General features: G+C 39.3%; 1 protein-coding gene across 1 annotated transcript in view; it reads left to right on the top strand.

Annotated features, from left to right (window-relative positions):
* The window catches only part of SUCLG2 (succinate-CoA ligase GDP-forming subunit beta), a 112,824-nt gene extending 97,356 nt beyond the window's left edge, over positions 1-15,468 (top strand). Inside the window, exons 10-11 of the mRNA XM_035337725.1 lie at positions 7,693-7,813; positions 13,472-15,468. Of these exons, the coding sequence (XP_035193616.1) occupies positions 7,693-7,813; positions 13,472-13,587 (237 nt within the window). The 3' untranslated portion in view covers positions 13,588-15,468. The remainder of the gene's footprint in view (positions 1-7,692; positions 7,814-13,471) is intronic.
* Positions 15,469-18,149: the final 2,681 nt, after the last annotated feature.

The raw sequence follows: 18,149 nt of genomic DNA, 5'->3' as shown, positions 1-18,149 counted from the left end.
GTAACCTCCTTCAGCTTTCCTTTTTCTAAGATGGAAAGCCCTGGTTTATTTGTTTGTTCTGTATACAAAGCTTGTTCAGTATCTGTTACCCTTCTTTGTACCTTCCTTAGTTTTATTATTTCCGTTTTGATTTTACTTATGTGTTAATAGTTAGCTGATTTTTATTTGGTAGTAATTCAAAACTAATGAGCACAGTAATTCAGGTTTTTGATGACTACCATGTTACCGTAAAAGAATGGTTTCTAATTATTTGGAGATTTCAGATGTGTATATGCAGTTCAGTACCCGTGACAAGGCATTTTTGTACTTTAATTAAGCTTCTGGAATTACAGAATTCCCTTCTAGAAGTTCATATTGTCTCACTAAGAAAAACAGTGTGACCTAGATAGCAGTTTCTGTAGCATTTAATTTTCTTCTGCATGGGGAATAGATGTCAGAGATGTTTCTCAGGTGACAAACTAGGAAGATCCCAAGTCTCCCTAGAGCAGAAGAGTTGCTGTTCTTCATCTGTTTTCTCCCTTGAGATGGATACAATTGCTTAGTATTTTGATGCTCCAGATAAAGATCGTGTTTCTGTCTTTAAGGGTATTTTTAAAGAGGGGGAATAAAGATGGTTTCAATCGGTATTGGTTTCAGGAAATAAATCCCTTGCCATAATGGTTTGAAAAGTAGTATTTGGGCCTGTCCCTTCCCTAAACGAAGGAGTAGAGCTGAACACGCAATGATGGAAAAAGTAAATGGCAGGGGTATAGTGGTGTGAAGTCCTCTGGTGTGAGTGTTTTGACACATGGAGTCCTTCTTAAAATCCAGCTCCTGGATTTTTGTTCCTTCTTCAAACAGAAGAGGAAATCTTCACATAAAGTGACTTCCCAAGTTTCAATAAACAGAGAAATCCTAAGACTACTTCAAAGATTGTGATTTTTTCTTGTTTTAAAAGAATTTTGGAAAAAATAAAATAAAATGATCGGTTGAAATGTTGTACTTTGTTTAGAAATTTGACTGGTATTCCTCAAACTTCATTCACAAATTAGTGAAAGTCAAATCAATGACCAGCCAGCTAGAGAGAAGGTGCACTTGAGATTTATTGTGTGCATTTTTAACTGGCTTTTGAATTAAAAATAAAGACTTGAACTAACCGTCAAATCAACAGGTCTATTTAGTCAAATGTTTTTTTGTTTTGTTTTGTTTTTTTGTTTTTTGTTTGTTTGTTTTTTGGATCTTCATGATTGTATCATTTAACTGCAGCTTGAGTAACTTGCCAAGTTTCTGTGACACTAAAATGCATTGAGCAGTGTAATTTACTGTTAAAAGAATTCATCTGACAGTACCTGTCCTAGGGTTTGAGTATTGCACGAGTTCCATATTTATCTATCCATGTTCTCCAGGTACACTCTTTTCAGGAATATTCCTTTTTTTGAGTTTGATGTATTTTTTTTTTTTTGTATTTTTTTTTTTTTTGCCTTTTGACACATCATAAAGCCTGATGAAACTGTACACAGATCCATCCTTGGGCACAGGATATTGCTGAGACAGGAGAAACGTGTGCTTCCTGTTGTATGGCATTGCTTAAATAATGATCACATGGCTACGTTATTTTACAGAAAGCTGATTATTGTTAATCAGAAATCTAATTTGAACTAAAGACACTAAGAAAATAAATCTTTAGTGCAGAGGCAAAATTCAGCAAATAATGGATCAATTTGAGTAGACCTTTTACAGTCATGCTACTGTATAGACCATCTTAGGTAAGTGGATCACCAAATATACCTCGCTCCAAGTATACGTCGCTCACCAAATATACCTATGAGAGGGGTGGCGTGTGTGCATCTTGTTTTTGCTTCAGCGAAATCCCCCCAAATCAAACCTAAACATGCAACTATGCTTGATTCTGCATGCACAAAGAGAGATTTAAATGAAATCTGAAATACTGCACACTTGTCTTATACGGAGGAACTCTTCGTGTGTGTTGTTTTGCTCTTGCAATAAGCAGTCATGTAAGTAGTCCTCATCCCTTCATCTTATTTTGATCTGCATTCTGATCGGCTTATCCAGGGGCTTGATCTTCTTGAAGCTCAGATATTTAAATGATAGTCAGAACAAATTTAATTTATGCTCTTTTGTTCCTTGTACCCATGATCTGATATAAAACTTATCCCCTCATATTAACACCAAAAATTCAGTTGTTTTAGGAACTGCCAGGTGCATTCCATCCCCAAAACAGTGCTAAAAGCTGTTGTTTTGATTCTCAAATATACTTCAGAATAGTACTTCGTGGCCTCAACTTTTTTCTTTCTCTCTTTCCTTACTCTTGTAAGGACTGAGGTGTTCCTGGTAGTCCATCCTGAGCTGTCTTTGGTGTCAGAGCCCTCCATTGCTTACCTGAATGCTTTTCTCACCCCATCAAGGGGCCACAAACAGGATCTGGTTTATCGGCAGAGTATCACTGTTGAATGATTTTCAAGCCAGCAAAACCCAATGCAGTTGTGTCCTGTTCTAGACCCTGAATTTGTGGTAATCAGCAAAATCTCAAGACTGTAGGCTATTTTAGCGCATCAGAAGCTGAAGCTGCAAAGTTTTGATTTTACAGAATTGTGGTGTTTGGGATTTTTACTGTGTCACCAAAGGAGTTGCATTGCTGAAAGGGCTTCCCCCAGTGCTGGACTGGTGTGCAGGCCAGAGGCTGCCATCTCACCAGCCATGCAAGAAAAGGGCATGACATACAACAACTGGGTGTAGCAGAAACCAGGCATTCACTCTCAGAGAGACTTAGGTTCCTCAGGAACCTCTCAAACAGAAGCCAAAAAATAGCATCAGAGAAAATACTTAATGTGCTTTTCCTACCTGTCAACCGGCCTTCACCCCATACTACAAGAAAGTCAGAATTTTGTTTTGGGGATTCATCAGAGTTCCTGTCCTGCTGTGATATTATGGCACATTACTAAGGAATTTTAAACCCTGGCCCACTTTAAAATAGTCAAAAAAAAATCAAAATTGCATGGTATTAATATTTTCTGACTGCAAGCATTCTTGCATTGCTTCTAGATGACTCATCCTTCTTAACTTTATCACCTCCAGACTTTGAAAGTTCCATCCCAAAGATGGAAAATATTATTTAGCTTCTCATTTTATAAAGTAAAATAAGATGGTTTGACTTTAAGCAGAAAAAAAATAACCCTGCTCTTCTCTCAAGGGGGATTTTTATATTCCCTTTCCACATTGAGTTGCACTGTCCTCTAGTGGAGATTTTAAGCAATTTTTTCTGTATTTGTGTCTCTATCTCCCTCTCTGATACAGTAGGTTTAATCTTTATTTGCAAATGAACTATAAATGTTGCATTATATAAGAAGCTAGTGGATTATATTAAGATTTCAAATCTGGATAAGAAAAAGTGATATTTGACCCGCAGTCCATTTTATAGTAATACAGGGACATTTAAAAATGTTTGACTTAGCGGTTGGAGCAGAAGGGTGGAGTAAGGATGCAAATTTACGGCATCTGGTTTTTGTTGCGTGGTATTGAAAGTTGCAGGTAATCTGCCTCTCTCACGTTGAAACAAATGCTGGAAGGTGTGAATAAATGAATAATAAAGGCCAGTGGAAAAATAAGAAGGATTAAATACACCCTGTTAGATTGGAAATGAAGAAACTCACATCCCATGTTATTCATGGCTTTGTTTTATTTCTCAGTATTGCCTGATAGTATGCTGCAGGCTTGCTTTTCTTTTCTGTTTTCTGGAAACTTCATGGATTAGTCTGGTAAAAAAAAAAATATATGTATTTTTGAGGACGTAAAATTAGACCCTGCTGACCAAAAGGACTGGGAGATATGATGCATGTTTTAACCTCAGAGAGCACTAGGAGCCTCCAGGCAAGAGCACGTTTGCCAACTGTAGCATGCAAAGCAACTGCTTCAAAGTAGATGTGACCCGTGCCATCCAGGAGAAGAAATCTTGACAAATGTAGGCTGTTTCATAGTGTCTGGGTAGGTTTTTAGCTGATGAAAGAGTTGGGAGTGGCCAAAACATGAATTTAGTTAACTTGAGATGTAAAGGCGTGGGTTTTTTTTTCAGATTTCAGTCAAAGCAAACTGTAAGCAAGCGATTTCCCCGTGTAGCTTTTAATTTGCTGCAGATGTGATTTTACTGACAGTTGCTGAATAGCTTCTTTTCAACTAAAATAAATGGATTGAGCTTCAGAGCAACAGTTTACAGCAAGGTCAGATTATATTGGTGATTTTATAATAATATTTATAGTTCCTGGTGTACATGCATCTCTGTGTGCATATAAGGGAAAAAGATGCATACAGAGTCCCTAAGACATGTGTCTGACACTGCTAATGGATGGAAAACTGTTGCAAGCCTTTCATGCTGTTATCGGTGTAGATGATGTTTTGTGTGTTGTTTTTTTTTGAGACAGTCTCATAAAAATGTACACTAACAGAAATTTGGTTTTAGGGGATTTGAGTATTAGAATAATTACATTTTTGAGCTTTCTCTGTTGGACATCGTGAAATATTTTATTTTATGATTAAATACATTTAAAAAACCAACAACTTATGTTCCAATATACATTTTCAGTAATATTCAGAAGAGAATGTGCTGTAAAATCATGGTCTTGGTGATTTGTGGGCTGGACAGGTCTCTAGCTGAGGTTTTGCCCACACGTTTTTTATGTGCCTATTCTGATCCTGAAAAGCAAGAGCTGAGGAAAAGATTTCACAGCTGGCATAAGCTGACATGAGCCTGTGTTAACAGGGAAGGTCATTCCCACTCCATCCCAGGCCCTAACAGCTGTCGAAGGCTCTCCCTCGCCTTGGGCCAGTGCTGTCCACAGGCTTAGTGGGTGCTACTCTGAGCACAGGGGAGGAGGGAGGCTGCCCTCTTTGGTGGCTGCCCATGCTTAGACTGTCTTAAAGCAATTACCGGACCTCAGGTTAGTTTGCAGTCGTGCTGGAATTGGAGTTTTATATGAAATTCAGAGTTTCACCAAATATGAAGCTTCTGCCATCGCTCAGTGCTGCAGCGTGTTGCTCTCCGAAGTCTGCTCTAGTTGTTCTGTGGCGGTAACAAAGGTGAAAAATGAAAGAGCAAGAACAACTTGCAAGTGTCAAGGTTTTGTCCTCTCTATTTCTGCATATAGATGTGTGGTGTTAGTGCAGAAGGATGTTCAGCAGACTGGAGTGCAGAGCTGCAGACAGCCAGACGGCCTGCGTATAGATTTCTAAATGGGCTTTAGGGAAGGTGGAGTGCTTTATAGGTGCTGCCTGGTGTCATCCTGAAGTGTACAGTGACCTGATGCCATTGTGCATTTTGTTACGGCCTAGGAACATTTTAGAATAATAATAATAAAATACAGTAAATGCATTTTTCAAGTGCAGGCAGGTATGTGAAGCTGAGCTTCTGCTGCGCCTGCAATGCCCTTAATTGCTTTCAACTGGCAGCCTCGTGGGTTGTGTCAGTGATCCACAACAAGTCTAACAGCAATCTCTTAGCACAATTACTTCAATTACTACAGAAATATATTTATTTGGGGTGTATTTTTTTATTTTTGGTGCCAGATAGAATTGCAGGCTGTGTCAAACCTTGCTAAGGCTTACTTTAACATAAAGTAAGTTGCTAAAATTAAAATCGTTATTAATAAGGCAATAATGACTTTTAAGGCAGATCTGTTTCTATGTAATTTCCATCACTCTTGCTTTCCAGCCCTGGTGCTTGGACCGGGCAGACTGTGGGTTGTTACTACCACTGATGGTGGTGTGTTAATGCTATTGTGGGTTCCCTTATTTCTCCAGAGGAGTCCATAATCAATTGCAAGTACATCTGAGGGCGATTTCACATCTATCAATTGTTTTGGTGGATGGAAAGAGCCCAGCCTGTGGATCTACTTGAATTTCCTTAATAACGTTGCTGAAATACCAAGTAATTTTATAAGGTATATAGTATTGGGTAGAAATAGTAATTAGAGTAATAATACTACCAAGTAACCTGTCCTGTACTCAACTGTTGTCCCTCTTAATGTAAATTCATGTTCCATATGCATTAGATACCGAGAATGCCAATGCGTAAGAATTCTGATACACAATGGGAGGTTTATCTTTCTTACAGACTTGAATGACACAGAGATCATGCACTCTCTGTGCACATGAAATACTGAAAACCTTTTCATCCATCCGCTGGGTCTGAATGGTAAAGTTCTTTCAACTAGAAATGCAAGATCCAGCCAGGCTGCAGAAGCATATATAAACAATGTTCACGAATTTCAGTGGAGTTAAGGTGAATCTCAGCATCATTTGGGCTGATCTGTTGGCTTATTTGGAAGATTACAATAAAACCCAAGATTGAATTCTGTACCTGATTCAGTTTCTTATTGATTGAATCCTTTTAGACTCCTCTCTAATTTAACAGTGTATTTTTATTAAAGCCAAGCATACAAACATCAATTATCCAAGCTGCATCTAATTTCCTTCAACATTTTTTCCTTTTGCTGCCAATGGATTAGAGGACCTGATTAGAATTCAGCTTGAAAGCTGAAAAGCAGATCCTTAAATGAGAATGTCTGCATTAGGAATTAAAATATCTGTACTGAGCATGAAATCCTCCTCCTTATCTCTAATAATGTAAACACCCTTGGTTAAGTTGATCTGTCACGTGCCTGGCGCAATGTCCCTGAATTAGGATTGTGTATTAGAAAGGGCAAAGCAGTGTCTGGGCTTGTCCTGCTGCTAGAGTGCATCACCAGTCCATTTTAACATCAAAACACCTTGCACAGCTGCCTCCCTACCTTAAGGGTTAATGGCATGAGGGTTTGAAGGGCTCTATTTTCCCTTTTTGTGTTTTTACCTCCTAACACTGAGTGTTTGCATGTGCCCAAGTAGTTGGAGCAAGGCAGAGAAGGGGCCTTGTAGGGTTTCACCTTCAGTAGCTTCTTCACAGATAAGGATTCAATAACAACACAAAGGTCTGCACCTGCTGGTATCACTAGGCTTTACTATCACTGCATTTGATTTCACAAAGATCAAGTGATCCTTTCGAGCTGAGGACCCAGAGCGTTGTACCCTGTGAAGTGTAATTTAGTTATGAATCGGGTGCAGGAATTTCAGTTTCGATAAACTGATGAATTACAGTTTTTCAAGGTTGTTATCAATTAATTTGTATTAATGACTGCTCTTCATTTTGTGCCTCTCCTTATTAATTAGAATTAATTAATTTTACTCCTCTTCATCGAGTCAAGGCTACTATATTACCATTTCCTTTGCACTGCTTATAATAAAGCAAGCATCCAAATTGTTTTGTGAAGTGTACGTGAACGCTTCATTGCATGTGCATACACACACATCCAGACAGTGTTTTTTGAGCTCCAGCCTCTGAAGATTCAATACAAGAAAAGAAAAAATCTAAAATGTAGATTGTTTCATCTGTTTTTATTTTTACTGAAAAGTAGAAATTCCACTTTTCTGTGTAATAATGTTTTTATGACATGAATTGCCATTCCAATTTTGACCAAGGCAGTTAATCACTGCTGCATGTTACAGAAGCAGTGCACGTGGAATCAAGTTCTCCAAGCCCTAGATGTGAAGCTTCGAGCAATCTGTAAATGACGCCCCATCTAACAGAAGGAAGATTTTACCCTGCTTTGCATATCTTACCCATATTTATTAAAATTATCTATTTCCTACTCTGTTTCTTCCCTACAGGTTGAAGCAATACTTGTAAACATTTTTGGTGGTATCGTGAACTGTGCCATTATTGCCAACGGCATTACCAAAGCTTGCCGAGAGCTTGAGCTGAAGGTGCCTCTGGTGGTCAGGCTGGAAGGTGAGTGCTGGTGGTTCCTGGCAAAATCTTCCCTCAGGTGCACAGTAATCCCTTTTGGCTTTCGGTGGTCTCTAAGCTCAAAATAGGCTAGTACGGCACGATACAAATGTGTTCAATTCTTTATCCGTAATGACTTGAAGACAATAAGCTCTTTCTTTGCATATTTCTGCATCCCTGGTCCCAGGTGGTATTTGAAGTGATGTAATTTTGCAGTGAAAGCATTACAGTTTTGCTTGTAACATTTGCAATGCAAATAGAAATGATTTTGATGCAAGTTTCTATTCACGGGAAGATATTTCTTTTTCATGTGATTTTCACTGAATGCAATTCTATTATTGCTAAACCTGTAGCAACAAAGAGTTTTCTTAAATTTACTTCAATATAATTAAAAGAAGAAGTTTAGAAATTGTATTTCTGAGAGAACTTACTGTAATGCATTCTTCTGGCCAAGTATCTAATACAGCTAAAATCCATTAAAAAACAGAAGAGTTGGTAATGGTATGGAATAGTTTGAGAGGACATCCAGCATCGTTAAATTGGAAACAAGAAAGAGGAGAGGAGAGGAAGAGCACTCCCTGGTGATTACTGGCTCCTCTTCTGTTCTTTACTACAACAGCAGTGGGTGGGAGTTCTGCCGGTAATTTCTCAAAAGTATTCTTAAGGAGAAAGGCAGATACTTCTGCTACTGAATGGAAAAAAGGTGTAAAATACCCTGTCACCCAGCACTGGCGGTGAGTGGGGGAATTGCATCCTTTTTATGGATTAGAAATACTAAACAGTAGTGGTTTTTCATACTAAAAGAGGTTTTTAAAAGATAATAGTTCTGAATACCCCAGACTTAGTCTTATTCAAAAAATAAGGATATGAGGCAGGCTCACCATGAAGCCCTTTGTTTAGGGGTTGCTTCTTTGGCCTGTCCTGATGAAGACAGACACGTAGCACCGCCTGACGTGCAGTTCGGTCCTGTCAAAGATCCACAGTGCATTTCCCTGCAAGGCTCGAATAATTTGCAGAGAGCATAAAAATATTCTTGATTTATCGTGGGTAGCCCTTTGCTGTAGTAAGCACAGGTAAATGTAAATAAAATGGATTTTAAAAACCAATGGCGAAGATTTTCTTTGGCTGATGAAGCACCACTGAACACCGTAAGAGACTAACTGGATGGTTTGGTACGGGTGAAGGAGAGACTGATGGATGTTGGCTACCAGCAGGGAAGCTTTACAATATAAAATCTCATTGTTTATCAGCTCTAGGATATGTTGTTTAGCTTTTTGTCATGGCAAAAAAAAACTTTTCCTGTCTTTTGTACCTGGCAAAAAGTTTATCAGAAGTGCAGAGTAACTGTCTATTATAGCTGTCATTTTATAAGTGAAGATATTGGAGAAGCCATTAGTTCTCCTTCTAAACCTGATAGCTCAAAGCTTTTTCAAAGCTAAATCTTCAGAAAGTCAAACACATGCTGTAATACAAAGATCTTCTGATGCTTGACCGTCTTTGACCACTTCCCAAGATAGCATGCTCTTTGCTAGGTTTGTGATGATGCTTTCCCTAGACTTGTCGGTGATTCAGGAGATAACAGAGGTAACTTTAATTCCTTCTTAGTCCTGGTGTTACCTGTTAATTCATTCTAAATGATGACTTCTGATGTTTACAGCCTTCAGATGTTGTACTTAGAAACTGTTAGCTTGTAGCTCCTGCCTTCTCTGCCTCCGTAATCACCCGAGCAAGCAATGTATGTATTTGGTTCCTTTAATCTTTCCTCAGAAATCAATCCCTCTGGATCCTTAATCATCTTCCTTGTTCTTCTTTGAACTTCTACTAGGTTATCCAAATATGTAATGATTAATAATGAGTACCGTGAAAGAAATAAGACTACCTAAGACTTTCTAAAACATCGCTCATAACAGTTTACACTTCAAAAGAAGAAAAAGGGACAGGCACTTTTTTGGATTTCCATTCTTCTAACGGAAGGTTCATGATTGTTCCCATAAATCTAACTGATTTGTGACCTGCACTTTGCATTCAGGCAAAGAGCCTGTACTGTATTACACGTGTCTCGATGACTAGAGTTTTAATCAGTCAAATCTGCCTTGATTTAGCAGGATTCTGTGGACAAATCTTTGTTCTCAGTTGTATAATAATTACAAGCTGTTTTACCAGTGGATAAAGAAAGGATTACTCTCCTCTTTGAAAATGGTAACTTTATAATTACATGTATTTACTTGCCTTATCAGTAAAGAACTCAGCAGCTGAGACGCAGGATTATTGTTGTTTGAAAGGCTTATGGACAAATGGAGAAACTGCATATTCCAAATTTTATCTTCTACAGATGTCGAAAACTCACTTCTGCTGCTTTTATGCAGGATTTTTTTCCTTTAAAATGTAATGTATTTCAATTAAGTTTTGCAAGAACTAACTAGCAGTGCTGAATGGAAGCCAAAGCTTGTTTTGCGTTTATGTAGCTCAGTGTTAGATGAAAATATGAAAGAATAAAAAAGAATTGTGAATTAGATGTCCTCCTCCTATGTTGGAAATTTTCTTCTCTGTCTCTCTGCAAATGAATTCTTTGTTTCTCTGGTTCACAGGACAAGAAGAATTGGGAGGATTTAGAACTACTTAATAAGCTGAAGCACAGTTAGAAGCAAACTGTTTTCTACTCAAATGCCTGAATGCAAAATGTTGCTTTATATTTAGAAATGGTGTCTTATATTTAGCCATGTGATTCATGACCTTCTGGGTTCTTCAGTGTCTAATGATTTTATTTTTTTCAGAAATCTTCCATACACAAGTGAAATTTTGCTTCAGTTTGTGTATCTTGCTTTCACTGGCTTGTCAGCACAAATACAGTTTAGCGTGGATGTCTGATTTTATTATCCCAAATTGCTTATCAAGAATGAAGAATGGGGTATTGCAAGGTCATACTTAGAACTTTTGTATCCATCCCTTCAAGCGTTCTGAATTTAAACATTCAGCACAAGTGTAAATGTGCTATCAAGTCTCTCCCGCTCTAGGATGTAAACATGAAGCAGAGGAAAATACTTAAATAAACCTTGGGAAAAGTTAAGATCGGAAAGGCAAATCGGTTGGGCAGAATAGAAAGGATTTAATTGTCTCTTGTAAGCAGTCAGCAAAAGTTGTTTGCTTTTTAACTGTATAGCCAACAGCTACAAGATGTGTAAGCCACCAAAACTTCACGTTCCCTAGGTAAAGATCATCACTTGAAGCTTATCACTAGAGATGGCGTCGCAGAATTTTGCATCCTCTGCAGCCATCAGCCCCAAGCAGGGGTGATGCAGCCTGTTCCTAATGTCTGTGGCAGTGCAGGTGAATAATGAACATCACCAAAATCCTGTCCGAGTATTACTGGGGGTGGATTTTTTGTTTTCAATCGATCTTTGCAGTCCTCAGGACTTATTTGTTACAGTGTGTGCTGGTAGAATCTTACAATTTATAGAAACATGTTTGGATATAAAATTTATTGCAAGGATTTCAAGGATTTTTAGGTAACGAGTTGAATAGGTTTGCTTTGCTAATGATAGCAGAGATTTCAAGGCGAAAGAGGTGTAAATGTGACACATCCAATGTACACAAAGAGAGGCTTGTTTCAGAACCCAAATTTCCAAATGAGAATATTTAAAATATAAAGCCTGACAGCAGATGCTGATAAAACTACACAGCTTTCCTGTTTTTCTTTGGAGTGTCATTGATGGTAATATATTAAAATAGGAGATGAGTTAAAAAACAAGCAAACAAAAAAACAAATGACAACAAGAAGAAGAAGAAAAAAAAAAAGACAATAAAATAATAGAAGCCCCAAAGGCTTCAGTCTTGTGAATTTTCACCATTTCTCCATTTCCGTGCAGGGCAGGTTATTTCCGTAGCCTGTGTTTGGATTCTGTTTACAGTTCTCTGACACCATCCAGTGGCAAGAGGTTACTGTCAGAACAGAGGGATTATATATTATATAAGATAATGCCTTTTGTGGATTCTTAAATGTTTTGGGTATTTTCTGAACATATAATTTTAAAACTCTTACCTCTGCTTTCAGCAGGATCTCATTACAATTGCTATATGCTCCATACATCTAAAATACTTAACCACAATGGGATAAAAAGCTTTTTTTAAAAAAAATAATAAGATTGCTGCAAAGTAAATGCTCAAAAAATGTTTAGTTGTATGCCTTGGCCTATAAAACAGTATTTTATTTAATAAATACAGTAAGTAACCTCAGTCTTTTGACAGCAATAATATTTTCTCAGCTTTCATGTTTTCATTCATCTGCATAAACTCCTCCCTCCCGTTTTAGAGGACTGTTTCCTACTGATTTTGTGAAGCGCGGTAGACGAGTGGTGTGCAGAGCCATCAGCGTGGTGCAGAATAGATCCAGTGCATTGTTCCCATTCGGACCTGATAGTAAATTAATATTGGCCACTTAGTGAAGAGCAGAAGTTAATTTTAAATATGTAGCTATCACGAACAGCACAATATTTTTCTGTATGGGAAAAATTCCAAGAAAAAAATGTTCCCTGTCTCCATTTATTGGCCCCATTACTACTGGCAGCTACTTCTACAGAGGTGTCTTTGGTCTTTTTCAGTGCCGATAGTGGGAGTCCTGACTTGAGCACACTGTTGATACAGCCTTCTGAATTTCTCTATTTCTGCTGTATAATTTCAGACACTGTAAAATGTCTGACAAAAATAAAATAAAATAACAAATTCACCTTTTAAAAATTCACCCCTTAAATTGAGCGTTCTAGAAGTTGCAGAATACCGGGTATGCTTCTTGCTTTGTTAATAATTAACGGTATAATTAGTGTGTAGTTCCAAATATAATTAAAATTCATTTTGCTAGGTCTAGGAATTATAAAGTAATTAAGCATTTTGACATGGCAAATGAACAAGAAACTTGATGTATAGGAGTGAGTAGAAATGATCCTACAGAGGATCAGCTCAGGGTCTTCTTGTGCATGGGAGAGGTGATGTGATCCCGAAGTATGGATTCCCCTTGCTCGGTGAGATACCTGATTCAAAGTTCTTCTGTCATGCAAGACAGTGAGCAAACCTGTCATCTGGCTTTGCTGGAGAAAGTTCTGGAGAATTCAGGTTTTCCTTTTTTCTTTGTTTAAAAAAAAAAAAGCTAGAGTAAATGGGAAATCTGACTGAATTCTCTTTGGCCACACTTAATTCTTCTGCTGTGGATGCATGTCAGTTTTGGACCTCAGTTCCTCCAGAAGTGTTGTTTTCTCTGCCTCTCATCAGCAGCCTTCACTGCTAGGTGTTTGTTGATCTGTGGTCCTTTGAACTTGAGTAAATGTTAAAATGGAGTCTGCTGTGAAATTCTGAGTGTCTTAAAGGCCTTGCACTTATTCCATTATCCACTGCTCTCACTGGATGTCCCTACTGACGTTGGATTGACCCTCTGATCTTCACAAAGCCGCTCCTGTAGATGCAAGTGCTATTACCACACTGCATTGTCTGTCAAAATTGTCATTGAAATTCAGAGTTCTTTCCTCTCAGCTCAGTCTAAGCCAATCATTGAATCTGTTGTTGAAATGACGTGCAGTCTGAAGAATCAACTTCACCAAATCTAGTCATTTAGTAGAAAATGCTCATTTATTCATTAATGTTACTAATTATAGTCAATGTTTTTTTTATTAGGAACAAATGTTCATGAAGCCCAGCGCATTCTGAATGAGAGTGGACTCCCCATCACGTCTGCAAATGACCTTGAAGATGCAGCGAAGAAGGCAGTGGCTAGCGTGGCCAAAAAATAACTCCTTGACGATATGGAAAGATATCTCATGGAAAGTGTACATGTTTTACAAGATGTCATTCCTGCCATTTCAGAGAGGATTAGTGGACTTTTCCTAACCAGTCAGCAGTGTTTGGGGGGACTTTGTGACACATGGCAAACTCAGGCTATAGGCTGGCAAATTAGCCTTTGGAAATTTTGCAGCTACTTTCTTGAAAAGTATGTCCTTATCTCATCTGGGTAATTTTGTTATTGAGAGTTTTATTGAGAATTTTATTATGTAATGCTTAGTTTCATAAAGCTGTTTTTCTGCTTTTCTTCCAAAATCGCCACTGATAAACTCGTAAGATACAATAATTAATAATTGATTTCTATCAACAGTTCTTTAATCAAACACGTAGTTCACCTGTTTCACAATACTATCATTATTTTTTTATATTGTAGAGTCAGCAAACTAATAATGGGTTTATATTTTTATGAATTTTTACAATAATGTAAAAAAATTGTGCTTACAATATCTATTTTTATTCAAATCAAAGTTTTTTTTTTAGAAAGCACACACTTTGCCTTAAGATGATTTTCTTTTGTAGATGCAAAAGTATACCTCATAACAGGAAAAGAGATGGAGTAGTTGTTAGGGAAAGGACCTTCCACTCTTATACTGTACCTATAAGCAGGTGAAATGTGATTTCTTTTCTATTTTTCAGTAATGAAGTGCAGTATTTCTAGGTGTAACCATGTCATACAGAAAGCTCTAGGAGAATGTGCCTGTCAGGCAGGAAATGGCTGCTAACTTTTCAGAATAACCTCTTTCATAAGTATGCCACTGCAGTGAGCTTTTAAAGATGAGAACCTTAACCAGTCATCCATGGGATCATGGAGTACTCTTCAGTTGATAAAACGTCAACAAAAAAAAACCTTTGATTTATTTATTGAGAATAAAATCCAAATTAACTTTTCAGATTTAAAGCATTTTATTTCTAAGACATCAGCAAAAATGTGTACAAGAAAAGAGTTTCAGTACTCAGATACCAACTAAGATTTATTTTGGTTATATATGCCTTTGTAACAGTCAAAATTCAAGCTGTTAGTTACATGAATCATTCATTCAGGGAACAGAAGACAATACCAAATGGCTCATGTAACTAAAGAAACCAGTACAAATCTCACTCAGCACAGGAACTGCATGAAATTCATCAATAAATTGAACAGAGTACAAAGGGGTGAATATAGTGATCTGGTCTCGAAGACTTTGTAAATGGGCAGAGAGGTAAAAATTTGTCAAATTCTTAATTGTGATTTTTTGAGCAGCTCCGATCAATACCATGTTCTACTTAGAAAAATGTAAATATTTTTTTCTTGGCATTCCCATTAAAACTATTACGCTCAAATTATCTGCACTGATCTCTGCCTCTCCACACAAATAGCGGAGGTAGGTTGCTATCATCAGTTACTATAGGATGGTTTTTTCTCCTCCGTTCTTTTCTCTAAGTATTGCTCAAGGCAAAAATGTCTGCCCATGAGAACAGCAATAAATATGCCACTAGGTATGTACTTACTGACCGAAGGAAGGAGAAGGGTATCGTTAGCAGTTCTAGCGAAGGTGTGGAGAAGTGCAGTGCTTTGCAGGAAGAAATGTTTACCTCACTACAATAAATTAAAAAAGTCACTGTTACGAATTTTAATACTGGAAATAGAGGCATTCTGTGGAAGAACTGTTGACGCAATATTGCCATACACTGTGGATCTGCTTCTGGCCTTGGAGCCGTTTGTTGTGAGAGTGTGTCATTACTAGTCTGCAAAGATCAACATTATCTACACTAGCTGCTTAGTCCAATAAATGTACAAATGAAGCCGTTTAATGACTCTATCCTCTAGAAAATATAAAATAATTTAATTTGTCTGCTGCATTGTGTTCTTCCATTCGGCATTTTGGTACAGATGGGTGAAATTAAATGCATAGGAATTTATTTGCAGGCGGGTAATATACTCTTATACACACGCTTTTTGTCTTAAAACAGAAACCTTTCTCCCCCACGTATCCCATTTCTTATACAGAGGCTCATGACAGTACATACAAGATCTATTCCTCTTAAGCCACATGCGGAACAGAACTCTAAGATTTACTTTTCAGCTGTTACAGGGGAAGTTTCCTTAGCTCTGGGTGTGGATTTTTGAACCAGCACGCTTCCCTTGGGGCATGGCCCTGTATGCGTTGTGTAAGCAGAGGCTCCCTTTGTATGCTTGTGGTGTTGCAGACAGGTTTGTTGTTACTTACATGGGATGTTCCTCTGTGTATGGAAATGTCTGAAGTTAGTTTTGGTCTCCCTTGGAAAGGAGATCTGGTTACAATTCCTGTGGTTTGAGCTGTTGCAAAGCACGAGTAAACACGCAGTACCTCCACGGGATGCTTTTGCCTTTGCTCAGGCACGTTGCAGCCTGGCACGAGCGAGGTTTGCTGCCCTCAGCAGCTGTCCTCAGCTCGCTGCCCCCTCCACAGGCTGAGCGCCGGACTCCAGCCGGCCGCCACGGCCAAAGGGACGTGCGGGAGCATCGCCCTCGCTGTGGAAAGGCAGCGGCCGTGGAAGCAGCGGGTGAGTCCCGGTTAATCCCCTTTGTGAAAGTTTAAGTGGGATTTAGTCGGCCTTTCCATCTTGAGATTTCGGCCTGTATTCATACAGCTCTGTAGGATTGGGCGCTTAGAAGGAAAAGCAAGAGGAAGCTGTTAGTGCTGACATCGTGTTGTATCCTTAACGAGATACCTTTAAATGCTCACAGTGAGTCTGTAACAGCTGGCAGCTCTGGAGTAACATCCTTAACGTTCATTTACCATCCTGTTTGTCAGGGCTTTCCTTCCTGCATCCAGAAAAGCAGCTGCTATCATGGAGAACGACAGGGATCGGATCGGCGTGTCGGTGCAAAGCAGTCGGGAGGAGAGAGCCCAGGCGGGGCCTTCCCTGCGCACCAAAATCTGCTTCCCCCCGCCGAGGGCACTGCTCTGCCCCTTGCCTTGCCCGTTGAGGTGTGCCGTGCCCGGGGCCTGGGGGGGGTTTCAGACCCAGGCACTTCGATAACCTCTGCTTACTGCAGCAGCTTGGCCTGGATGGTTCCCATGTGCTCAGGCACGATCTGAGCATCCCCAGGGGGCTGCAGGAGCTGGGAGGTTTGTGTGCACCAGGCTAGGTGCTGGCACACCACATCCCGTAAAAGAAGTCGACTTAACTACAGAAGTCCCAAAACCTACCAGGTTTAGTACTTCATTACATGAAAAATACCAATGCTAGGTGCTTCTGGAAGGCTCTCAACTGATGGTGAGGTTTCACGTCTTATTTCTTGGTGGCTTTCAGGAAATTGGACTTTTTCCAAAGTCTAGGAAGGGGCAGGGGGCAGGCAGGGTGCTGCACGTCCAGCTGGCTTGGTTCGGAGCACTGCAAAAGGCTGCTGGAAAGAGAAGAAATCCTCTTCTGCAAGGGGTGGGAGTCTTCCTTGCATCTGTTGTGGACAGGACAAACAATGAGGAACTTTGACTATGGCAAAGGACATTCAGGTCAACCTGGTAGGCACAAGGTGAGCCAAGGAACAGGCTGTGAAATCATCAATGGGTGTTTTTTTAGAGTCAGATGAGCATCTGTCAGGGATGGTTTTAGAAGAGCTGATTTTTGCCTCGGGGCAGAGGGATGGATGAGGTGACCTTCCGGCCTGATTTGATAGGATTTAACGCTCATTGGTAAGGTTTTGTTTTTGTTGTTTTCTTTTTAACTTGTAGGTGCAGGGAGGAAAAAGGAGGACAGATCTGGTGGATTCTTGAAAGAAACTGCTTTTAATTTTGTCACCAAGAATGATCTGCAGCTGCCAGGGAAATGAAAAGCTGCTTATGCAAACTCAAGACTTTCTGTAACAATGGGAGCAGTGTTATTGCAATGCATAAAAGGCTGAGCAGAGAATTAGGGGTATCTATCAACTTTAAGATGTTTAATTTAAAAGGGAACAGGTTGCACCAACAATTTTTTTTTCACTTAATGAGGCCCATTCATAAGGAGAATAACAGGATTTGCCTGTCACCCAGAGGAAATCACGGTATTCGTATTTGTACTTTGGTGCAAAACTCGTGTTGATCGCAGTGATTTAAAACTTTTTCCAGCCCAGCTGCAGTCGGTTTGATGTCAGGATCCTTTCATCTGGAGACAGATGCAGCCTTGGTAGAATCCTGAACACGTCTGTGTCTTTGTTCAGCCTCACAAAGTACCAGCTAAAGATTAAAAGTGTGCATGGATTATTGCATGCTGTTCTTCAGAGAGGACCACTGTGAGCTAAAACCTGATGCAGCCAAGAGCTGGGAGCCCAGCAGAAGGAGCTTTGGTGAATTTGTCTTTTGCATGTCCCTATCCTGCCCATGTTTGCGGGTGCTGAGTGTTGTAGGGACCGCAGCGCTGGAGGAGCCTATGGCATACGACGCTCCCCGTTTCTTGGGGTCATTCCTTTTCCACAGAACTTGGAGCACGGCAAAGGGAAAAGATTTTCTGTGTTGTGGATCGCAGTGCCAGGCTGTGATGCCACCTTGCTTGTGAAGAAGAAACTCCACGT

The sequence above is a fragment of the Oxyura jamaicensis genome, chromosome 12 (genome assembly GCF_011077185.1).
Source record: "Oxyura jamaicensis isolate SHBP4307 breed ruddy duck chromosome 12, BPBGC_Ojam_1.0, whole genome shotgun sequence".
NCBI classification, from domain to species: domain Eukaryota; kingdom Metazoa; phylum Chordata; class Aves; order Anseriformes; family Anatidae; genus Oxyura; species Oxyura jamaicensis.
This window is presented reverse-complemented; position numbering and strand designations above follow the sequence as displayed.